This window comes from Apostichopus japonicus, chromosome 7, assembly GCF_037975245.1.
Source record: "Apostichopus japonicus isolate 1M-3 chromosome 7, ASM3797524v1, whole genome shotgun sequence".
Taxonomy (NCBI): Eukaryota; Metazoa; Echinodermata; class Holothuroidea; order Aspidochirotida; family Stichopodidae; genus Apostichopus; species Apostichopus japonicus.
This window is the reverse complement of record NC_092567.1, coordinates 21529537-21555307: the sequence shown is the minus strand read 5'-3', so window position 1 is coordinate 21555307 and position 25771 is coordinate 21529537. Positions and strand designations below refer to the sequence as shown.

At 38.2% G+C, this 25771-nt stretch overlaps 2 protein-coding genes across 10 annotated transcripts in view; one reads left to right on the top strand and one right to left on the bottom strand.

The window, feature by feature from the left end:
• Positions 1-1554, top strand: part of LOC139969730 (tumor protein p53-inducible protein 11-like) — a 120366-nt gene extending 118812 nt beyond the window's left edge. For all 9 annotated transcript variants that reach the window (XM_071974935.1, XM_071974934.1, XM_071974932.1 and 6 more), the window contains one exon: positions 337-1554. In XM_071974935.1, coding sequence (XP_071831036.1) covers positions 337-518 — 182 coding nt within the window. In that variant the 3' untranslated portion in view covers positions 519-1554. The remainder of the gene's footprint in view (positions 1-336) is intronic.
• The window catches only part of LOC139969728 (uncharacterized), a 39799-nt gene continuing 15047 nt past the window's right edge, over positions 1020-25771 (bottom strand). Inside the window, exons 6-25 of the mRNA XM_071974928.1 lie at positions 25110-25342; positions 24752-24826; positions 23889-24028; positions 20577-22193; positions 19668-19818; positions 15703-15855; positions 14450-14600; positions 13975-14168; positions 13085-13212; positions 11922-11995; positions 11382-11475; positions 10690-10848; positions 9254-9941; positions 8281-8648; positions 5308-5390; positions 4553-4663; positions 3172-3226; positions 2571-2709; positions 1941-2034; positions 1020-1824 (exon numbers count right to left, since the gene is read on the bottom strand). Coding sequence (XP_071831029.1) covers positions 1682-1824; positions 1941-2034; positions 2571-2709; positions 3172-3226; positions 4553-4663; positions 5308-5390; positions 8281-8648; positions 9254-9941; positions 10690-10848; positions 11382-11475; positions 11922-11995; positions 13085-13212; positions 13975-14168; positions 14450-14600; positions 15703-15855; positions 19668-19818; positions 20577-22193; positions 23889-24028; positions 24752-24826; positions 25110-25342 — 4850 coding nt within the window. The 3' untranslated portion in view covers positions 1020-1681. The remainder of the gene's footprint in view (positions 1825-1940; positions 2035-2570; positions 2710-3171; positions 3227-4552; positions 4664-5307; positions 5391-8280; positions 8649-9253; positions 9942-10689; positions 10849-11381; positions 11476-11921; positions 11996-13084; positions 13213-13974; positions 14169-14449; positions 14601-15702; positions 15856-19667; positions 19819-20576; positions 22194-23888; positions 24029-24751; positions 24827-25109; positions 25343-25771) is intronic.

Here is a 25771-nt window from a genome sequence, read left to right as displayed (position 1 = left end):
AATGCCGGCTATTTGGTAAAGATTTTGGAAACATTTTCCTAGGAGATGCTTTTAAATTTTATTTTGGTAAAATTTCGAAAACATTTTTCCTGTCCTAGGAGATGCTTTTATAAAATAAAAATATATATTTTGATGAAATAGGTGTAACAATAATTAAGCAAGCTGTATGGTTTGTATTTGTCACTATGTACGACATGAAGTTAACTTTACACTATTTCTATACAGATGCAGAAAATGATAATGAATGAAAATTGCAAATTCCTTTTTTTCTCGAATTTTTAAAGATGCGAATATGACAGTTTTCTATTTCTTTTTTTTCTCTGTTCTCCTTTACAGTCGTGGTGATCACCTTGTGGGGACGTGGTCTCTTCTCCTTTCCGATTATCTTGGTCATCGCCTTAATCATCATGTCGTTTATGATTAGCTTTTATTTCCACTCGGTCATGAGCGGAAGGGTCCGGTCCTTAATGAGGGCACGGTCTACCGTTGAGAATTGTGCCGGTGGAAAAGCAGAATAAATGTATGCGGTAGTTGTTTGGGCTACGCCGTAGTTTTATTTATCATTCAATCATGAACATTTTGAAAAAACATGTTTTATATTGTCATCATGTTGTTTTATGATGTTTCATTTAAACTTGGATATGAGAGGAGGGCAGGGGCCCACCCCCCTTTTGAGAAATTTGCGGATATCAAATGGTAAATCAGCTAATGAAAATGGAGAAAACATTATGATTAAATCTTGATTTAGGGTGAATTCTCTGGATAATTGCCCACCCAACTCTTTTTTTTATCTGCTGAGAGTAAAAAAATTAGTTGGCAAGTTTGTGAATAGTTATATCGTCGTTGGAAAGTTTTATTAGATGTTGGTATCGACAGTCGACGTGGTCTAGATTTTGAAAAATCTTTGAAGATTTATTATTGTCATCATGCACACAGTGTGTACACACGCTTGTTCAATTAATGTTGTTTATAAATCCAAAACACAAAATTTACATAAAAACAAACACACAGAATTTACATAAGATTTTTCACCTTTTTTTTAAAAATTTTTCTGTTTGATGTAAATAGTGAAATTTATATTCTAAATATTATAAGAAATGCACAGTTCTGTACTTGTAAGGGTGGAAGGGTACGGCCGATTCATCGGACAGTATCGGTGGTATACAGAGTGACCCTCCAGTGTGGATCTTGACATTGGACACCTTGCCACTGTCAGCCATGGTAACTTTCAAAATAAATCTCTTTCTATTGCATAATCGGGCTCCCCAACCGTGAACAAAATCCGCAGGGGGGCTATCATATCGGTCCTATCAAGTTCTACGAAAATTGACATGTTATCTCCAACTGTAGCATGCTGTTACCGTGAGTAGATCTCTAGAATTCAACATGAGTTTGTTTGTTCTTTATTGAAGACCAGATCTTTTGCAACGGTGTGTCCAAAATGTCAAGTCAAAACTGCGAGAGGAAAATTTGACTCGATCACCCAGCATGTCTGCACCCGGCCTGGTCTTTCCCTTTTCGTGAGCGTTTCTACGTGACTGTGTTACTTTGATCTGTTTAGTGTACAGTTCATGGACATTAGGACCTATATGATAGCGCCCTCAGTGAAAATGATCGGACGTCCCATGCTTGTTAACATCTGGGGTACTATAAAGGTCACATGTACCACACAGATTCACTTTTAGCACCTCTTGTTGGTAATCTGTGACGTTTTCCCCCAGGCGTGACTAGAACCTCTGTTTATTACGTTAGAAGCCTGTCGTTGGCGGGAATGGCTGGTAGGAGCAGAGTTTGTCTTCAGTGGTGGCAACTGATGCCTTTCGACTAAAGAAGAAAAAAATAAATAAATGTGAAAATTGGTATCGTAAATCATCAATTGGGAGTAGTATGTAACTGTTGAAGTGAAAGTTTGTAACAAGTTTGTAACAAGTAACACTCACCATCTGGGGATGAAAGTGAATTGCTCCTTCCTCTGCTGGAGAAACCGTGGACACTAGAACCCTCTACTGACTGTAAGTCTAAGGATGGGCTGGCCTAAATGAAAGGGAAGAATGAAGTACTTTAAGTGACCGCAACCTGTCGCAACATGGCAGTAATGGATATTCTGGTGGGGAAAACTCAACATGGATATATTGACGACTATTAGCTAGCAAGTTTCAACAAATGTGAGTAACAGGGGAAATCATTTTTTGGATGTGACCTACGCACGAGCATCGGTTATCAAGATTGCGAGGGTCGGTCGTAAGACTATCGAAAACTAGGCACACGACGGTAGAGTTAGATCCTGTTATAGTAGGGTCAAAGCGCGACTGATTTAAATGCCATAGAGGATTCACTTCATAAAATCATGAAGCATATTCAAGAAATACAACTTAAACAACAATTGTTACCCAAACAAAGAAAATCAATATGCATGTGACCATCTAGGTTAGTCTGATTGTGTATGGTGGTGTGGGGTGGGAGTGGTATTGGGGGGGGGACTATCGTCAAACCACAATGACCTCATACAACCATTTTACGGGTATACAGTTATTGCAGGTTTTTTAGCCGAGGTATCGGTCGCTGCTTACCGTCAGTTGAACTCTGCCCTGTAACACATCCGGACTCATTCGAGGAAGGTTGGGTTCACTGTAACTGTGGTTGCCTGTTAAAGTAAGAGGTGAATTGATCCCAGGGCTAGCTTGGTGAGGTTCGTGAGAGAGTACCCATCTGAAAGAAATTTTGTGACGAATTCTCAAATGTATGAATTTTTTTGTTCTTTCCAATGTGGAAATAAGATTTAAGTGACGATATCTCAAGAAGGGACAAGACATATTCTGAAGGTTCTGAAACTTTGTCTCCATAGATTACTATGGTTTCTGTGTGTAGCCCATCTTTGGACTTTCACAGTAACTTGCCAACCTTACATTAACATTTTGCGATGCAATACCGAATAAAATATTCCCTGTAATTGTTTAATTAAATGTAGTTATGTCTATATTTCTTCTCTCTGTTTCGGTAGCAACGCTGTATATCCCTAGCATGTCACATTTTGGGCTTATTTGTTTAGGGTTAGTTAATAAATATTTCATGAACAATTTTTTTCGCTAATATTGGAGACTTTTTTTCTTTTCTTTTTTATAAAGAGACAACTTCACTTTTAGTACAAAATAAAAAAGGTCTTTGACTTACTCAAACGTACGGTCATGAACTTGTTTTACTTTCTGTTCTTCTGCTTCTTGTCTTGCTGCGAGGGCAAAAAATTTATTGATTTAAATTTTTTAAGATAGTATTATGCTGCCTTGGATATTGATTTGGCAATTGTTGAAGTATTGTATTTCATCAAAGCAATACATCATTTTACATACATACTTACTTTGTCTTTAGTTAAATTTCTTGAGATAAACAACATTCTTCCATTACTTGAGATACTTTAATGATATAAATTTATTCTGATGTCTGCTAAAAACAGCAACAAATTGGTACATGATGTATGTAGCAGTTTTCCCAATTGAAATTTCTTGAGATTTTGACCTTTGTTGACCTTCATTCATACATAAAACACAAGGGACCCTTTCACTCATGGGTAAACCACACACCTCAATAGTATGACATTCCTTAACATTCTCCTACTTCTACATCCTCCTACGTGTTTACAAGGTTTTAGGTCATGACCACATCAGAATTTAAATGACCTATCACTCCCACTAAATTAACACTTTAGACTGTTTGCACATCATCCAGCCAGTTTACAACGCATGGGGGAAACTTCCTCGGAGCAATCATTTCTTGACATTTTGAGATTTCCACAATTTGACCTTTCATCCCCATCAAAAACAATAGGGACCTTTTACTGCTTATTACCAAGCCACATGTCAATTAAGTATGTCATTTGAAAAACTCTCTGAGATACATAGGCTTTCAGATTTGATCTCAAGTGACCTTTAACCTCCAAAAGCTATAGAGTTTGCATGTCATAAAGGCACTATAATGCATGCAAAGATTCTCAAAATTTGAACTTTCTAGATTTTCACATTTTGGCTCTCCACAAAAATAACAGGGACCCTGTACTTATAATGGGCAAGCTACATGCCAAGTAGGGCATTTGGCAACAATCTGCCTGGAAGTATCGTCTTTTTGGACTTTTGGAAGGAAAGTTGCCAGAAACACGTCTAATATAGTTAAATGACATAATGTTATGTTAGGTTTACTGTCTTGATTCAGGGCCAAGGCCCTCTCATACGACTTTACAACTTAATCCTGGTCGTTGGTAACTTGTCACACCTACACACCAAAGTGTGCACAATTCAAACAATCTCTCCTGGGCACCACAACCACGTGTCCCCCGGGGACTTCCCATAGGGTGCAGCCACAAACCGGCACACGCAACTATATTTACAAGTTACCTCATAATGGATATAAATAGCACACTTTGACACTGCCTGCAACTCTCCCCAAAACCCCCTTCTTCATTGCTTCGAGTTTGATTCTCAAGTAAAAAAAACAAAATCATGTCCCTCTAACTACATCAGAGCCAATTGCCATGGCGACCAGTATCATAAATAAAATGTACCTTTGAAGTAGTCCTTTCTCTGAACACCTCTCTCTGTCTGAGCCTGGATGACTCTCTTCTCACTTTGAGAATCCTGCATCTTCTTTATCATTTGAAACTTCTGAATTGGATCTGAGAAGAATGAGCAATACATACACAATAGACAAAACAATGTAAGATATAAACAAAATAAATGATAGACAAACAATAGACAAATAATCGTTACCAAACTTAACCACGATATTCGGTAAAGAGAATTACATGAAATGGAGTATTAAAGGCATTGCTCTTTACACAAAATCCCAGTCTCAAACTTTTCCCATATGTATGTATGTATTTTAGATCCTCCAGAAAGCAGGAACTTGCAAAGAAGCCATCATTGGCTTATCAAAGCCGCAAGCTGACCGAAGTCAGTCTCTTAGATTCATATTTAACGTCCATGATTGTCTATTGTCAACAACTCTGTAACTTGACGACATACATTAATCTTGGAGTGACTCAAACTCGGGACCTTATGATTGGAAGGCATCGGCGTTAACCACTGAGCTAACACCCCAATTTAAAGTTGGAAAAGATTATTTACTGGTCAAGTAGATTCAAGAACTTACTGACCCTTTCCCCGTACAGATCTGCATCTCACCAAAACTTATCCAACATTTGTGTCGGCCATATGAGCTAACTTTTACAAACATATTTCATGTGAGGATTGTTATCACCAATGGTAACAAAAGTTTCTCTTTTTTGACTAATTTCTCGTTTACTTCTCAGATTCTTACCTAACATTTTTTTCTTGTTAGTTCTGTTCATCTTCTTCGCTCTCTTGAGCATCAGTTCAGCAGTAGTGTTATCCTTGAATCCCCTGTTAGGAAAACATATGCAGAAATATATCTATATATATATATATCTATATATATATATATAGGTATATAGGTTTGGCATTTTATACATTCATGTGAATTCTTCACTGTTGCAGTAAAATTAAGGAGCTTTCTTTTCTTCTTTCTTTTCTTAAGATTTCACCATCAAATCCACACCAGGGAATGATTTGAAATCAAGCATAAAACTTTAACAAATGTTTCTTATTACACTATTTGGAATAAAAAGGTTTGCCAGCTGATAGGGTGGAAATGGTTCTTTCTAATATAAAACGCTTTTACTCTCTCTGAGAATTTTCAACAAAAGTCATCAAAGATGGAGCCTGGCCACAGTAACCAGACAATGTAATCCATCTGTCTGTGTATGTCTCTCTTACGTTGAGACTGATCATTACAGTATTACCCTAGGTGTAGGAATCACAATAGGAAACATAATAGACACCACACATGGTCTTAGCTGGGGCAGGGAGGTTCGGAGACCCTTTCAAGATCCGAGTCACATACAACGATGTTAATTTACTATTATTTACCATGTCAAAAGTAAGACTCTGAGGGGCATTGCTGCATCCTGAACCTAGGCTGCACCATCGTGCAGCCAGACTGCAGCATGGTGCAGCATCATGCAACCAGGCTGCAGCATCGTGCAGCAAGGCTGCAGCATCATGCAGCCAGGCTGTGTAGACCTAATTGTGCCCCATAGTTTCATAGAATCAAATCTATTGGTCAACAGAAGCACTCCCTATTGTTTGATATTGATTCATACTGTAGCTTGGCAGGATCTTGCAGCTGCTGCAGCTTTCTTTTTGGACATGGAGCCTCAGTGACTTGGCACATATTAGCTTTCATACAGATGAGATTGCAACAAACAACATACAAGTTTACTAGGGATCTCGTCAAATTCACCGCACCGGATTCCTTTATACTTAGTAACCACTACTGGAGCAATGACACGTGATATGTACGAGCTTGACACAGATGAGACTAAAGCAAGCATGCTTATCTACTTTGCTTTCGTAACCTCCAATCGAGCAATGAATCATTAACGACACTTCACACAACATCTATGTTTGAAAACATCAATCACTCGAAACAACTCTGCGACAAACTGTTCCAGCACTTCACAATTATTACTCCGCCTTTCAAGCGTAACATTTTCCCCTTGGGGGAAATTGCATGCATACATAAGAGAACATGAAACCTTGAGAGGTACATTGACAATACAGCAAAACCATGGAACATCATACAGATTATCAAACCTTGGAACAAAATTTGAGTAACTCGTGTTTCTGGTTGAACGTACCTTTCTTCACTAGCGTTTTCTACAACAGTGATTTTCAGTTATTTTTAATGATGCATGTTGTTTACTAAGCAAGCTTGTCTTTAATACTGAATTGCAATGTAAGAAGTAAGAGTATTATAAAGTTGTAAACCACAGAAATATTATGCAGAAATAAAGGGAGGGGGGGGGGGCACTGAACAAGTTTTGAGAGGTGAAGTGCCTTCCCTTGGTAATGCAGTTGATCACCATTCCAGATGAATTAACTTCTTTGTTTTATTACCACAAATTGAAACCGAAAGAGAATCCATTTCAAACAAACAGTTCCAAATTTCCTGTTTCATTACACTTTAAATCCATTGTTTTACCCCTAGATGGGCTTGTCAGGTTTTACAAAGGCACTTACCCACTTCCCACAATCATTAACAAATAATTCATAAAACAAAAGTCCATTGTTTACTGATTGACAAGTCACATGAGGGCATTTGAAGTTATTGTAGGGAAGTCTTTGACACTTTGCTTGAATATTTATTCTTATGTTAATTTCCTCATCAGAATATTCATGAGTGCGATTGGTCATGTAAAAACTGACCACTTGAATATTCATGAGTGGAAAATTTCTCCTTTCTGTACAAGTTGTATATGGTTGGTCAGTGCTACAAGAGAAGCACATGTTTTTTATCCTGCTGTTGGAAGGATGCCACTGTAGACTAACAAGGAGACCAGAATCTGTATGTAATATTTCTTTCTATTAATAACTGGTAACTTTTCTGCTATACCATAAAAATAATAATAATGGGTTTTAGGAGTCTTATCAATGCTAGTGGGCCTACCTGCAGGGATTATGCACTAGACTTAGGCTTAAGGCCTAGGCTATCAAATAGCAGTCGGACACCGCATTGAGTGTCATTTTCAGGAAAGGAGCAGATTTTAATTATTCTTTAGTTTTAATGCGGCCTACACTTAGAAGAATTCACATAGTTGTTATCCTGCTTTGGGGCAGGGCTCTGCTTGGCAGTGTAGGAGTTTGGAAAGGTCGAGCTTTAGTACTCTTGAAGTGTAAGAGTTTGCAAGCAGTCAGGCCAAGGTAGTGCGGATTGTGTCAGGCGCTGCTGTACCAGGACTTGAAATCATGGTAAGTCTGTAATGTTATTTATATTTACTCTAAAGTTTTAAAAATATTATAAAATATTTACTAATAAATGTCTGTATGAAGTAGCCAGTGAATCTGAAGGATGACCTTACAATACAACAAATACCAAACTTGACTCACTAAGAGTGGATGTCTGTCCTCTTGTTGCAATGTCAACAACTTTGATTTATATGTCCACTGTTTTAGATAAACAAAAAGTGAGGTGACCATTATTATTCTATAAATCCGGGGACATGTTGATGTTTATCTCCCCCCCCCCACCCATGTTGACGTCAAGATTCATGAACTGAAGGTATGTTTAAAGGGATGCTGGAATGTCGTGGGGCAAGGAATGGGGGGGGAGGGTACATTTTGAGTACAACTGAGTGCCATGCTTGGGATCTGCAGTAGTCTTATCAGAGAATAAAAACAATCATAAATTCAAATTTAGAATATCTCTCCTTACCATTCCTCGGATAATTTCTCCTCCTTTTTGGATCTGACTGTCCTGGCAGTGGTTCCTATCGAACTCTCACCTCTCTGGGTAGATGGGGTAACAGGAGGTAATGGAGGCTTCCCGCTAAGTACGCCCATATCATGAGGGGTACCAGAATATGTCCTCTTCGGTGACAAAGGGGAGTTACCGCCCTTCCATGCCTGTCTTGGCGGGTGGGGAGCAAACTTCTCCGGTGAAGGGCTGCTCGTCAAGGATACTGACGACAAAGGTCTGTGATAGGGAGAGGTTTCCCTGATGGGGTACTTTGGGGGTAGTGGAGGGTGCATCTTGGGTACCTGTGGTGTCTCTGGAGGCAACCATCCTTTTTCAAGACTCTCCTATAGTTAACGAGAAATTTCAAAAACGAGGTTCTGACTAATTAGCATCATCTTTTTAAGTAATCTGATATCTGAAGGTTCGCTACTTGAGTTATCATGAGTTTTACAAGTTTTACATATTTTGAACCCTGGTGACCCTCAATGACTTTTGACATCTTATAAGACACAAAAAGTGATTCATCCAAACAGGTTACAGGGTAACAAAGTACAATGAAGAGGGTCATCAATAAACAGTGATAGGTGCATAGGATTTCAAAGGTGAGGGGGGGGGGTTGGGGATGGAGGTGGAGGATCCAAATTTCCCAACTGATTTTTTGTAGGGGCATGAATCTTTAAACATTTTTGAATGTAGGGTTGTGGCTGTGGGGTTGTTGAATGTGACTTCCTTGTAGGGGGTGTGGGAGGGGGTATATTCCCAGAAGAAAAGAAAGTTTAAACTTAGAAAGTAAGGACTTAATTTAGGCCTATAAATAGGTCTAAACACAAAGTTGTCTTAATAAATACTTTTGAAGTTATAAAAATCCCGAACTGAAATTTTCCCTGACTGACAGGGGAGGTGGGTGCAGGAGGGGGGGAGGGGGAAAAAGCCTTCTCGGTAATCTCACCTCACTGAATTCGAGGAACTCCAAGTCCACATCTTCATTCAAATAAAGTTCATCTTCTTCCTCTTCGCACTTCTGATTCTGCAATGCTGCCCTCGCTTTCCTGAACCTCTTTCTAACGGCATACCCTCTCCACAGTGCCTGTATCATTAACACAGCAAGGTATTGCCTTGAATGAACCTCAATATCCTGTCGAACCTTAAACCCTCTCCAAACTGACTGAATTTTAATGGCTGCCAATGTTTCAGTCTGAACTTCCTTATGCTTTTCGTCAAAGAGGTTTGTTTCAAGTTTATCAGTTTTGTCCTTATCGATTTTCTCCATAGCCACTTTAGAGCTTTCTTCAATTGACTTAAATTGACTGCGAACAAGTTTTTTAGCATTAATTTTGTTATCATGTTTTGGGGTCTGGTCTGATTTATAAATACTGCCCTCTTTGTCATCAAAAAATCTTTTTTCAGAGAGACTATTATCACTGCTTGGAATGTTCTCAAATGGTATATGACCTTCTGGATTATCAGTCAGATCTGGTATCATCCTACAGAGGTCAGACATGGAGCAGGTCACAGGTGAAAGGTCACCATATTCATGCATGTATCTGTGATCCACTGCCATTTTCAATGAATATTCAAGATATGCTGACCAAGTAACAGCCTCGTTTTGTAATTGGTTCTTGCTAGGTTGAATGGATCTGCAGAAAATAAAGATAGCGATTAGGATGGAAGGATTAGGTACAAGGTTTAAGAGTTTGCCTGATGCAAGAGTATACCCTTGCATATGCCTCATGCAAGAGTATACCCTTGCATATGCCTCATGCAAGAGTATACCCTTGCATATGCCTCATGCAAGAGTATACCCTTGCATATGCCTCATGCAAGAGTATACCCTTGCATATGCCTCATGCAAGAGTATACCCTTGCATATGCCTCATGCAAGAGTATACCCTTGCATATGCCTCATGCAAGAGTATACCCGATGCATATGCCAATTCCAAGTTTCCATCAAACTTTTCCAACAAACTGGATTCTCTGTCCATTCTGTACCACAACTTCCATCACTTGAATGTTTCAAGAAAAAGACACTTTCTAATTTACATGCTTCAGAATTTATCAACGAAGCGCACTTTTAAGTTTTCAACAAGAGGGGGGACACTCTTTTAAATAAAAGGGCACTTTTTAATTTCAAGAATGGAAAAGGATCCTTTTTAGTACCAAGAAGGGATACTTCTACTGATGGAATGTGGCCTTTTTTGAGGTTTCTGACAAACCTGGGGGATGGGGGTTTGGGAAGGAGGGGGGTACATGTTCCCACCGTGCACACCTGGCTACTTCAACCCTGACAGTATAAGTAGCATTAGTTTATTATTAGAGACGTGCATAACCTTTTAAGGTGATGACACTTTCCTCCATGCAAACTGAGAAAGTCAAATGAACACACACCTCACGACAGTACCGTGCCTCTCCTTCAAGGCTCTACTGGCAGCAATCTGTGAATGACACATCTCTTGAAACTGATTAGGAGGATGAAAAGAGGCGGTGGACTCGCACTCATCATCGTCAAGGGAGACTAACGATGGACTTAGTTTCGATATCTCATTTCTAAAAAGATACAGACAAAACAAGAGAGAGAAAAGGTACAAAGTATTGTTCACATATTGTATGTTCATGTTTAATGGGTTGTGGGACAGAAATAGGTGGGAGTAGGGTGGACATGGATATGGGGGGGGTGGGGGAGGGGTGCACTCCCCATTCCAATGTTACAGACATAATTAGCACAACCTTGTTTATAGACCTCATTTGTATGTATTTATGTTTGTATTGGCTTGACCGAAGTCAGTCTCATAGATTCATATTTAACGTTCATTATTATGAATTGTCAATTGGCAACAACTCTGTAACTAGACGACATACATTAATCTTGGAGTGACTCGAACTGGGGACCTTATGATTGAAAGGTTCCGGCGTTAACCACTGAGCTAACACTCCATTTGTAGCCTATAATGCATCAGAATACACCATTTGGGGTTTTTGGTGGTGATGGTGGGCGAGGGAGGGAGGTGGGATGGATGGATGGGGGGAGGTGGACAATTACTGTTTAATAATCAATAATAAACAAATAAATACATCCTTACTTGTAATTAAGCTCCTCAGTGACTGGATTGCCATCAATGTAAAGACATTTAAGGTATGGTAGCTTTGAAAGACCTGCTGATAGACTTTGTATATCTGTAAATTAACAAACACAAAACACAAATAGAAAATAGAGAGCACATTAAACTTGAGCTGCTTCAGGCAAACGATAAAAGAAGAGAAGACAGAAAAAGAACTTTGTTTCCTTTATTTTGCTCGGTTTGATTTATATTCGTTTATTTTCACTTTTCGTCATTATATCCTCAGGCAAGAATATCACCTGGTATCTCGAAACCCTAACACAGTTTATTTAAATAGACATACTAACACAAATTACACATCAGTTACAGTAAACAGTTTACAGTGTGTACTCTTACTACTACTAACCAGAAATGTGAATTACTTGTGTTGGAATGCAAACTTCAAAATGTTTCAAAATTAACTCAAATTCAAGTGTTTGTGAAATGGCAGGAATAAAAAGGACAGTGTGAAGTACTACTATAACTGACCAATGAAGTTGAAGAAAGGAGCATTTTTCAAACCTGTTATGTAGTTATTCCTTAGATCTAATTTCTTCAGACTGAAAGCAAAGTTCAAAACTGGAATGATCGACAGGCTGTGGAAAGTCAGAATTGTTAGAGAGAAGGAAATTATGAAGAGTGGAACGAATGATAATAAAAATAATAATAATTGACATTTTAATGCGCTGGTATCCCTCAAGAAAGATGCTCATGGCGCAGAGACACAAACAGTGCGACAGCAAACCAAAAACAGTAAACATTGATTGCCGGGATACAGAGCAAACATTATTAAAGGAAGACTTAGTTTATAGTCTTGATATTATATAATCCAAGGAAAAAAGGAACATTTAAGTGCTAGAAACGTTTCTATTGGGCTATTCCAGTTTACGAGATAATCACCTTCAAAATATGCATAATCACTGGAATGCTCCTTTAAGGCTAAATTTAAGATGTCGTCTGCTCATCTGTGAGGACCTAAGATTAATGTTAAATCATTGTTTCTTAAATGCTAACAACAATTCAGAGTCATCCAGCACATGTTCTTTTAACTTTGAATAACAGGGCATCCATTTTACACCATTTATTCTTGAAAAACTAGAAACACTTTCTAAACATGTCAGTTTTGCATAGCAACAGAGGAACTGACCTAATGCTCTGTGTAAAATAGACTTTATACTCCAGTCACTTTAATTGATTGACCTCAGCTGTTTAAAGGGTCAGACCGCAAAAATTAAAGGTACTATCAAAATACAACCTGGACAGAGAGAAGTGTCTTTTAACAGGTTACAACATTCAAAATTATGTTTTTGTCTAAAGTCATCCATTAAAATGGAACCTTGAGAAATTCTTCCTAGTAGATGGTTTTGTATCGTTACTAAGATAATAGAAATCTAATGTTTACCACTTACTCAGTACTACAGTGTTCCTTATGAAAGCTACGGTTTTCTTCTCACATTACTTAAAATGGCACAAATTTCCCCATCCCCACCTCCTTTTTTTTGTCATGAAATTTTCTTATTTCCCATCTTCCATATTGGGGACTCTCTGTATGGGAATTTTTTCCTTTTTATCACAAATTTTTCCTTCAATTATTTGCTCCAAAAATTCATTTTAGAAAATCTGAGTATAATGTATCTATCAGAGAGATTGAAGTTAATAAGTTTATCATATAAAATCATACAAACCTATTCTGAGCAAGTGACAGGTATTCCAGCCTCGGTAACCATGACAACTTCATGGTTTCCATGGAGATGAGGCTGTTGTTGTCAAGGAGAAGCTCAATCACCATGACATGATTGGATAAAGATGGAAACTGCAAAATTTGATAATATGATAATAAATCTTATATAATGAAATTATCAAATTTTTGGATTGTTTTTTTTTTCAAACTGAGCCTGTAATTTAAAGCAGCATGCAGATATTTACAAGAAAAATTATGCTGGGAGGTAAAATGGACTGTAGCAAAAACAAGTTTGTATTCCAAAGACCAAAATACCACAAATAGGAGTACAAAATGAGGGCTAAGTTATGGCAATACATTATAGGTTATGATTCAGTGAACAAATCCAGGGCCAGATAAGAAAGAAAAAATAACAAAATCAGCATTGTTGTTTTGTAAACTGCCTTTATTTTTATTCAAAGATATGGCTTTTGTAATGAAATGTAACATGCTAACGTTGCTTTTTTATGCTATGTGTGTCCAAAAATGCTGAAAACTGCCATATCATTGAACCTCATAAGTCAAACACTAATGCATTTGATACATAGGATCTTGTACACAGTGCCATTGAAAGGCACTAATTTAAAAAAAATTCCGTGAATCCATTGGACAAAAAACTAAACCTACTGGTACTTGACGAAAAAATGGAGATTTGTTTGGAAGAAAGAAAGACGCAAAGCTAATTTTACTAAGATTATGACTTATGAAAATAGAATATTAGATACATAAAGAGGGTTAACACTATCCTAAAACAATAGTTCCTGAACGGTTGATATTGTTTTATACAGATACACACACACATACATGCACATATAATAACACAAACTGTATTCACAGAGGAACAAGACGCACTACCTCTGAAATGGAATTGTTGGCAAAGTTCAAACTCTGGAGTAACGGACACGAATCGAGTTCCGGTACGGTGGAGAGGTGATTGTTGGAGAGGTTCAGAGAGACGAGATGAACTAACGAAGACAGACTCTGACAGTTAATCAGCTGATTGTTACTGACATCAAGATGTGAGAGAAGGAGAAGGTATTCCACACCATCTGAAATCAACAAAATAAATTCAAGAAAATGAGAACCAAGAGGGGGCATAAATTGCTACCCACTCAGGGAACCCACTCGTGGCACCTGGCCATTCAAAAAGGATATACGTACCTTTGGCGCTGCAACTTGACAATGTTTTATGCACCTCAGACCCAGCAGCGCACTGGTCCCAAGCTGATTTACCAACACCCCACCCCCTCCCCTCCCTCCTTCCCTTCAATTAACCAGTGACGAGATACATCATCTCTCACAGAAGGAGAAATCCTCTGAATGAACTTACCCAGACGGCTGATTTTGTTATTAGAGAGGTCTAACCACTTCAGTGAAGAACAACCTTCCAGTCCATGAACGGAGGAAAGTTTATTACTGGATAAATCCAAGTACGTTAGGTCCTGTAAATCCCTGCAGTTGACACTGGCTAACTGGTTACCCTGAGAGATAAATGAAAAATTGAAAAAAAGGCTTTTTGACATATCTTCATTTTAGAGACCGTATTAAACCATATCATGCAATTAAGGTACTGTGTCAAAAGTAGGATACTGAATGGGCTGCAGCATCCTGCAGCCAGGCTGTGTAGGCTGCAGTGCTTTGCAGTGCTGTACAGTTTCACACATAGTAGGCATGACTGCTTGGATTATCTCCATTTGTGTGATACTGATTCAGTTTTGCTGTTTAACTGCTGCAGCTTCCCTCTGTGACAACAGCGCTTAAGATTGCAGGTGGCCTAAGCTTGATTGCAGGTGGCCTTAGCTTGATTGCAGGTGGCCTAAGCTTGATTGCAGGTGGCCCAAGCGTGATTGCAGGTGGCCCAAGCTTGATTGCAGGTGGTCCAAGCTTGATTGCAGGTGGCCTTAGCTTGATTGCAGGTGGCCTAAGCTTGATTGCAGGTGGCCCAAGCTTGATTGCAGGTGGCCCAAGCTTGATTGCAGGTGGCCCAAGCTTGATTGCAGGTGGCCTTAGCTTGATTACAGGTGGCCTAAGCTTGATTGCAGGTGGCCTAAGCTTGATTGCAGGTGGCCTAAGCCTGCTAGCTCCAAAGAACAAAACCTTTCTATCGGCTGCTAATTATCACCCTCAGCTTACGCCTCTGTCGAAATCTTGCAAACCTGCCCGCTCGTGAAGTCAGATCCTCGGCAAATCGAATGCTGTCGAGTCCAGTGTGAAGCAGCGCAGGTTCTGAACACCAATAGTTTATCGATTAGAGATGGCAGGTAAATCATTTAATCTTAGGCTAGTTATATCTAAAAGCTGGTCTTTGTTTTCCGCCAACAGTTTTGAAAAACCTGTGGAATATTACTCCAACTAATTTTTTTTGGAATTGATCAAACTAAGACACCCTCCTAGATTTTAAAACTGAAACCATAGTTCTCAAACACTTCATTGCTCAGACTTCTTTAATTTAGTTTCAAAACAATTTTCAGCAACAATCATATTGTATTTTTTCAAACTTGGATGACCTTTACGTAAATTGTTGAAAAAAAAAAAATTATGAATTCAAAATTTAAAAATTTGATAACTATAACAAAACCCAACCTTAAAATCTATGAAAGTCACATCTGGTGAGTTGTCGAAACCTTCTAAACCCTGGATCGCTGATGACCGGCACCTGATTGTGTTCAATCTGGGGCACTCATTCAAAGTCTTCAAAGTACACCCCGGTAGGTTGACAAGCTCAACCGTTGTCACCTGTTTGGTAAACAAGGACGTTAAGAAAATCGTGCATTTTAGAGTAAAAAAAAAATATTATAGTTTGCCACAATTTCAATGTAGAAATGGGGCAGTTCTAACAAAATAACCTAGAAAAATGTTGACAAGGGTTCATCGAAAGCTCTGTAACTTTCCCTAGTTTGATAGGTTTGTTATTCTTTGCAAGCCCGAACCTGACACATACCCGAGAAAAGTAACAAACACAACAAAAAAAGATCCACCCATTGAAAACAAAATTAAAGGCCATGCACTCCACCAGGACAAAAATGAACGAACTCTTGTCAAATAGAAGAAATGCTTTAGGATTTCTAATTGATCAGACAATCCTCTCGTTAAGTAATTAATGTAACTTCTTGCCCATGAATGATTTACATTTGCAGTCATGGACCACCCTCGCCCCCTTTGGACATCAGTGAGACCGACCCTGGCATTCCTATGGAGTCATCTAACACATAGATTAGGATCAAGGTTGGATGTTGTATATGTAATACAGGATGCATTTAACATCGTCAGGCAGGCAAAGACTTTTTTTCCTTCATTTAGCATACCTTACTGTTGCACCTGTCTTGCCTGCTATGTGAATAGAAATTCTCCATTTCGAGTGATTTGTATTTTATATAGATTGGGTGATATGCCTCCACTTATTTATGTCGCTGACTATATATATGCAGATTTAAACATTATTAATGAGACACGAAGGGACTATAGACAATTCACATTGTATACCTGAAGCTGTAACTATACACTTGTTTTGAACCCAAGACAAGGTGGGGGGGGGGGGTTGTTTTGGACTTCAATTGATAATTTTCCCCTTCTTTAGGGTAACAACGAACCATTTGAGACAAGTAACACAGCTTGCTTGATGTTTATTGCAGGTCATGTATGTTAAACTTGCTGGAAGAGACAGTCTATGCCATTAGGTTGTAAAATCACAAAATGTTACCATGCTTAGCATCTACATGTTGGGAGAGGCCAAATGGCTTTACACCTTATATACTACTCTTCACGTCGGGGTAGCCATTCAGATTTGACAGAGTTTAGCTCATTTTCTATATTTTTGTTTGTTTTCAAGTTTGGTAGACCATTTCAGATGGCAACTTGTGGATTTTTCCTGGTAGACAAACCTGCCATACTTTGGCTGGCTAGGGCTTGAACCTGAAACCTCCAAGTTGCTTGGTTTCCATGCTTCTACACCCACTTGACCATAGCACCGGTTCAAGTGGCAAATTTGCTTCCAACGACAGGGGGGTACCCCATAAGAGCAGAGAAGGATTATTGTATTCAAAATCAAAATTTAGAGGTAAAAGAGTCATCAGACCTGGGTATAACTGTTTCATCAATTTTCTTGATTTTGTTAGACCCGTGAATTCCTTTACCATTAAAGCAGACAGGCAAAAAATTTCAAGGAATGAATACAAAACACTTCCCTATAGTCCAGTTATCAAGACATAAAGGCTATTAGCTATGTCACTGTTTTTCCTTTTTAAGTCTTTTATCAGGTACACCATCAAGGACAAATTCAAAATGAATTTGTACCCTTTAAATTTTGGCTCCAGAACTTGCCAAGTACATTCAACTTTTCAAATGAAAAAAAAAAAATGGAAAAAAAAAAGAAGGAAAAAAAAAAGAAAAGAAGCAATACTTGTTTGTGTTCCTTTTACCATTCATTCAATTTATGACAAAACTTGTATCATTTATTGAAACGTTTCCATGGCAACATATAAATGTGTATGGTAAATACCAATTACTAGCAGTCTGGAGGGGGGGGGGGTCCTATCTGCTAATAGTTCATCTGTACTTTTCTGACTAACAATGGCTCCTACCACATCAAAAGCCACCGTCAATAATTCAGACGATACACGGCACTTTTATTGTCTAAAGATGATTGGGCCATTGATTCCACAGAAAAGAAAGGAAACTTTGCATTTGACAAGACAAGCAATACGAAACCCCTGTGGCCTTTTTTTTTCCTGTTCAAGCAAAACACTATTGAAAACTAGAAAAAAACACCGATCAGTCACTATAAATCAGAATAGCTAAAACTTGAGCAAATTAAAAGGGGTTATATCGACTCGCTCCAATGAATAGTCCAAAAACAACTTTAAGAACAGGAAATGGATATATAGTTTGAGTTTGGTTTAAAAATTTTTAATTAATTAATTAATTAATTAAATTAATTAATTTTTTAATTCTGAATATTCTTTTTCCTTTATCGATGGAAGCACCATCTTTTTTTATATATATTTTTTTCACCACCAAGTGTTTGGAAGCCAACAGAGGCTGATTTCAAATCCTTATCTATGTGTGAAAATGGTGAATGTACAGAGGCTTATATCAAACCTTCTCTTTGCAATGAGTGTTCAGAGAATAATGACAAAGACCTGCAAGTCAATGTCGCACCCATCTTGAACCCTGGACGGCTATTTAATGTCCCCATCGGATGGACGAGAGGGTACCTCGGCATCGATCTTCCCACTTTCTCAAAATAAAATACTGAGAGAGGTGCAGGCACTCCCATTTTTCATCGAGCGTTGTAGTGTGGCTATGGGGATTGATGTTGTTTTAAAACCATAGAGAGAACATTCTCGGAGAATCACAAATTCCAAGGAAGATTCCTCACAACAAGACAATTTTGATTGGGTTAAAGAGGATCTGGTTGGTGGTGTGGGTTTTGAATCTGGAACCAAAATATTGTTGGGGGCGGGGGGGGGCCGCTTCTCCTTGTTTTCAACTTCAATACAAGTGATGTTGTCCTTTGACAATGATGCTTGCTATATATTTAACACAATAATCAATTACGTGTTAATATTGTGTATCGTCTTTCTGGGTGGATACGAGGGCATTATAAATCTTTGTTGTTTATTATTATTGTTGTTATTAATCAAGATTAAAATAATTTAATTTATTCTGAGAACACTTCATACATCCAAGCACATACAGAACTGCCATGACTGTGATGTTAGTTTGCAGGGAGGTATTGTACTGTTTTTCTTACGACAAGTTGGCAAATATTTTTTTATCTACTAAGGGGTTTCTGAACAACTCAGTTGCCCCAAATGTAATATTTGATTATTAAAAAAAAAAAGGTCCAGTACTTCCTCCTAAAGTCCTTGAACTTTTCTTGTTTGCTGGGGGTTCCTACATAAACATATTGACAATAAAACAACTCACGCTATTTCCTGAAAAGTTCAACAGAACCTTAACAAGGGATCTTGAGAGGGGAACCCCCCCCAGTTTTTTTACCAATGAAAGATAACAACAAACAATCAAATGACGACAATTAAGTACAAATCCTGTCCAGCTAAATGACGACGATTACCAAAAGTTGGAAATTCATCGTTGAGCCACTGAACCACATTGTTCATACTTTATCAATTTCAGTGAAGTTTGTTAGCTGTTTACAGTCACTGAATGTTTAAATTTGATAAAAGATACGATTTTTTATTCTTTGGACAGTTGGAAATTTTCTTCTCCAAATCTTTAAAAACTTGCCAGGTTTCAAGAACGGGATTCAAGATCTCATAGATACATATGGTTACCTTTCAGCAAATACTTTTAACAGCTGCTGTAGTAGCTGAATCAATTTATCTTTCAGAAGTTGGGAAAAACTTGCTAGAGAGCTTTCAAAATTTGCCAGGTCTCAAGAAACAGATTCAAGTTGGAAACAGAACTTTATGACAGATGTAATTAGTAAAACTAACCACCTGTAAAGGCCACAGGGTAGGTGCTGGTTGGTCTTTACTTAGATTTGAATGCAGAAATGGATATCAAATACAAACATAGCAACAAACCTCAGCTAGAGTCAATGCAACAAGACTTGTTTCAAGTAGTTTTTCTTCAGATATGGCAGCCATCTTCTTTAAGGCTGATGGTCTTCTCAAGTATTTTCTCTTTTCTTTCTCCAGGTTTCTCAACCGATCCTTTGCTTTTATAAGCTGTTTGCTGTCATAAGGAACAAATAGGAAACCAATGAAATTTTATCAACAGTTTTGAGGCTAAATGTGAAATGAAGTGGAATTCCATGGTTTGACAACTTTTATATCACATAAAATAGGTATTCTTGTGTAGAAATTCATAACATGTAACATAGCCCTTGTGGTTGAAAAAGGTTTCGTTAAATATTGTTCTGGTCAAAAATTAGAATGAAGAAAGAGTTAACAAATTTGTCAATGTTTTGACAAGCCACATGAATGCTACTTTAAAGGAGCTTAGATTCTTGTTTGATAGAGCCAATGGCGTGTAGGTGTAGATGTATGAGTCCTGAATGTAAATGAATATCTGAATGCTGCTTTAAAGGAGCTTAAAGAAAGGTTCTTGCTTGATATGGCCAATGTTGTATATACCACTGAGTCTTTAAGCCCAACACACCCCCTGAAAGCTACTTTGAAAGATATATTTTTGATTGATATGGTCTTTGTTTTGTGAACTGTCTAAGCTTGCTTCTTGAAGCCTGATGATATCCTGACTGCTCCTTTAAAGTAGCTTAGAATATGTTCATTTTTAATCTGTGACATTTTATGTGCTCCTTAAAATCAAGATGTGAATGTTGCTTTGAAAGACCATTAACTATAATATTTCTTGATACAGGCAATGTTATGTTTGCCTGGTCCTTATGAATCTCAAAACTAAGTGAAACCAAAAATACTGTTAAAATGTTAAAACATCCTTTTGCAGAAGTTCTTGCTGTTCACACCATTTACCTGAATGATGTAGATGTTTCCATCCACTGTCTCCTTGCTTTTTCCAATTCCTCTGGTAGGTTTCCTTTTTCAGCCACGACTGCCTTTCTTGGGGATGTGACTTCTTCGTCCCCCGTTTCTGAATTTAGTACCCCTCTTTTTCCTTTATCGATGGAAGCACCATCTTTTCCTTCATCACCTATTTCATGCTCCATCTCACTCTGAGAAATTTCTGATGGAACACCCTCTTTGCGGCCATCCTCTCCTGACCCCTTCCCTTGGCCAGATAAATCATCGCCTGCCCTCTGACCGCCTTGTTTGTCGACCGACAGACCTTGATCTAAATCAGACCCATTTCTCTCTGATAATTTGTTCTCCATAAAGGTTAACTCTTTCATGGACTTTGAATTGTTGATGAGCGGATTTGTTCCTACTTCAAATTGCACTTTTTCAATATATTCATTTACCGATGAATATTCACATTGTTCCTTCCCTGCCAGTGCTGTCCCCGGATTAGAAGCTAATGAATAATTCATATCATCGACTTTCATTGGCTGGTTACCATCTGAAATACACTCCATGGTTGGTGAATATTCATTAGGTGCTTCAATTAGTTTCTGAGTGTCATTAGTGGTCTTGGGTATCTTACCTTCAGGTGAGCTCTCTCCTTCTCTGTTATAAGAAGAAACTTGATTTTCCTGATAACGTTGAGATGTTGCTTTATCTCTTTTAGCCACATTCACCGACGGTTTTAAAGACGGGGAAGCCGACATATCTTCCTTTTCCAATTCCCTCTGCTTCCCAACTGAATAATCATTAGTCCTATGAATATTCATAGCATCCAAAGTACCATCCCTGGACATGTCAGATTCATCAACCACCGTACTATTTACTACAGACTCCATTCTCGTACCTTCGTTCCTCATTGCAGTCAACTCACTAGTCTGTTGTGAGTTACTATTAATGTCATGAATATTAATAAATTCTGATGCCATTATATTAACTTTAACGGCAGGTTGTATCTTGGTCGCTCCTGCCTCCAACCTCACCTCTCGCCCTGCTTCTAGTCCCACCTCCAGACCTGTCTCCTGTCCCGGACTTTGTTCCACCTCAAGGCTCACATCCCTGTTGGCTAACTGTTCCACCCTCTGGCCAGCTTGTCCCTCCCCCTGGCCAGCTTGGCCCTTCCCCTGGCCAGCTTGTCCCTCCCCCTGGCCAGCTTGTCCCTCCCCCTCCCCCTCACCTGCCTGCCCCACAACCTCCCCTGATTCCTTCTCTTTCATAATCTTAGCCAGTATCTCATTAGCTTTCTCTTCCATCATCCTCTTCTCCTGCTCTATCCGTTCTTCTTCTTTCCTCTTCTTTTCCTTTTCCTCTGCCTCTCGTCTTTTCCTCTCTTGTTTCTCTTGTTCCTCTCTTTCTCGTTTCTTCCTCTCCTCCTCCGCTTTCTCTTTCAATTCTTCTTCCATCTTCCTCCTCTCGTCATCTTCTCTCCTCCGTTTCTCATCTCGTTCCTTCTTCTTCCTCTGCTCTTCCAGTTTCCTCTGAGCTGCTACCTCCATCTGTCTCTTGTCGGCCATCTTTTTCTTAACGTCTTCTTTGATCCGTCTCAACTTCTTCAAGAATGGCTTCCTTGCCCTGGAAAATGTAAACATTTATGAGTGAGGGAAAAAACAACCACAGAAGAGAATACTCCTTCTAAAACCATGCAATGCCTTTCTCCTTCCAAAGAACCACTGATATTCTACATTTCTCTTGCCCCCCCCTTGCACCCCCCCTCATCCCACCATAGAAGAGAACTGAATATGACCACTGGGTATTCTGGTCAATCCCAAACAACTAATTTGACCATGAAAAAAAAATCTACTTAATACTAAAATCTACTTAATACTGACATATCAATCAATGTTTATAGGAACAACTAACACCACTTGACCTTGTAGAACTTAAAAACAAAAATAATCACTTCAAGCATGCTCCCAAAACCAACAACAAAGAGGTAACAATTACAATTCTCCCTTGTAAACACTTTCTTGGGATATACCTATTGATTAATCTTATTTTGATAAGTGAAAATTGACAGTTTCAATTGCTTTCAGCATTAACTGCCTGAAAAAACCAATCAATAAACAGTTCCCAATGACCTTCACTAATATTGTTCTCTTTTTTTCTTTTCCATCGGTTACTGGTCACGGCTACAAGTTTTGACCGTTTCAGACAGTACTTGAACAAGTTCAGGTTAGATATATTTACTTTCCTTTCAATTAAATCTTTCTTCCTTGCAGGCTAGCTTGACAAACAGGATATGACAAAAGAAAAACACAATAAAAAACGACTCAATAATTAGAAAATAGATTTACTCAGTATTAGAGCAAAATCTTTCATTTATGAAAAATAGACCTCTGTCTCCAGTTTGTAGTTAGATCAACAACCTAATAATGACAGAGAGATTGAATGTGTAACCCAGGGCAACCGAATTTCTTAACCAAACAGTCATTTTCCTGTTAAAAGACCACCTTATAATAAAAACAATTACCAAACTTTGGTAGATTACACAAAACCGACAAACTGATTTTCTTCGATTTTCCAACTTATAAGATTGTTTGCATTTGTGTGGTAAACTAAGCAATGAAAATAACTGACATTTATCTACACGGTCTGGTTCTTTGTCAAATTAAAATCCCTCCACTTGTATGACTAAACTCTTTGGCAACATTTTATTGAAATGTAAAAGGTGACTATGTTGTAAAGCCAGTCTTTTTGTTTATTCATAATACTGTAAAATATTAATCAAAGACTTTGGATTACACTACCTGGTTGTGGAAGTTGGTTAAAACTGAAGGAGGGATTCCAAAAGTAGGCAAAGGTTACGAAAAAAGGAAATCCACTATGTACTTTATGCCAATCAGTCCAATAAATCCATGTTTATACTCTTCAAACCCTTTTTTTTCAAAATAAAATAAAACTATTAGCAAACTGCTATCCACTAGAGAGCCTGTATAACAGAAAATCGGTTTGTTGGGTTTTTGTTTAATCTACCAAAAGTTGTTAATTATTTTTTGTGTTTTCCATGAGGTGATCTTTCAACAGGAAAAGGACTGTTTCATTAAAAATCTTTTTGTTTTTGACAGGCAAGCCTAGAGTTGGCATCAACTTGGTTAGAATCTTTCCACGGTTGAGGTTTCAACTATGGAAAACTAGGTCACAATGGTCAATTTGAGTCTGGTCAATGCGAATCGAGTCTGGTCGTGCAACGTGTGACCGGCTTAGCTTACAAACTTTCAACTTTATTATTGATGGTTGTACAGAAAATTGGTCGTAACAGTCGCTCACCTGTACGAACGGTAAACAGATTGTATCTTCAGGGCTGATTGAGACATTTTCTCGGCCAATAGTTTCTGGTATTCCAGCCGTTCTTCCAGAAAAGCAAGTTTCTCTTCTTTTGTCTTTGCGTCCAAAGTTTTTATGTCGTTCTGCGAACAGGAAAGTATTATTTCAATTTTTCAAATTCAACATGCTTCATATCAATTCAAATGTTCATCAAAGAGATGTCACATCTAATTGATACTTCTATAGAAAACATTCTTTAGAAAATACATATTCAAATTGGGGGTCGGCCAAAAAATTTGGGAGAAAATATAAAATTGCGGATATCTTTCAGAAGAAATTTAGAAACCTTGCACGTAAATAAACAAAATGGCCAAAAATATGACTATTTTGAAATTAAGCACCCTGAATCATTTCATATTTTTCTCAAATGTGAGGGGAAATATGAAAGAAGTTACCACCTTGGGAAACTTCCAAGGTAGATTTTGACTGACTAAAATGAATTTTAGTAGTTGCCTTAACATCCAACATTCCTGAAGTAATAGTCTTTTTCTATAAAGTGTTATAAATGCTGTTTTTGACATTCACAGAAGTTACCAGAGAAAAATTCAGAGGGGACAGGATAGACAGGGTAGGGGTAAGGTGGGGAGTAAGGTAGGGGTAAGGTGGGGGGTGAATTTGAAGACAGGTACTACTAGTCTGGCATGTCCTAGTTACAGTTTAATGAATTTCATGTCACCAAAAAAACATTGATGTGATATTCGTTTTCAAACATCCAACCCTAACCCTCTTCAAGCCCATATATAGTGCAGCCTCCTCCTTGAAAGTTCCCATCCTCATCCTCATCTTCATCTCGATTCGATACTGACCTCATACTTATCCAGATATTGCCGAGAGATTTCAATCTCTTCTTCTAGTTTCTCTTGCTTCTTCGAGTGTTCGATCTGCAACAGAGAAAATATAACTCAGCAAAACTTATTTTTATTACATATAATTTTTGTAATTCTTAAATCATTAAGTGAGAACTAGTAATAGGCAGATCCACAAGGGCTCTCTAATTTCTTGACTGACCCTGCTACCCTCTCCATCCTGCCCACCCCACCGTCACCCCTCCTCCACCCCCTCCCTCAACACCATCACCAAAGAATAGCAGGAGTAAAATGTAAGAGGAAGTTAAATCCACCTGAAACGTACAAGTAATTATAAAAAAAAATTGAATCTTCTCACCATTCTCCTTTCTGCCAGTCTTTGTTGCTCTTCGTTATTTTCTCGTCTCCTCCTTGCTCTGTCTTCCTCTGCCAGCTTCTCTCTCCTGACCCTTGACCTTTGGTTTTCCTCATAGTCTTCCTTGTACTCCTGAAGTTGCGAATTGAACCTTTCTTCAAAGTCCCTCACCGACCGTTTGGCCGTCTCCTCAAAACGTTGAATTGGTTCCATGTATGGCTCTAGAGTACCGGGGTCTTCAGGTAAAATAAAAATAGTCAAAAATTAAAGAAATGTAGTGAGCTCAAAGACTGATAAACCTTGTAGACCCAGTATCTTCGAAAGCAAAGATTGGGATGAACTTCATACTCAGTGTACATACTGTAGAGTCTCCTTAGTGAGAAGAAGAAGCTTAATTATGTTTCGCTGAGGTAAAGAGCTCATTGGAGGTCATCATAGCTCAAAGTCTGTAACCTCGTAAACTTGACATTCAAAAACCGTGCTTAAATAAACTTCATATGGTTTATGTGGATCCACGTTAGTGAGTAAAAGAGCCCTATTGTTTCCCATAGAGGTTAAAAGTCATTAAAGGTTAAGAGAGGTTCACATCTGACTAGTTTGTAAACATCGTAACTTCAAAAGCTTGGATGAATTTCATAGCTAGTGTGTCAGTACACAGTAATGAT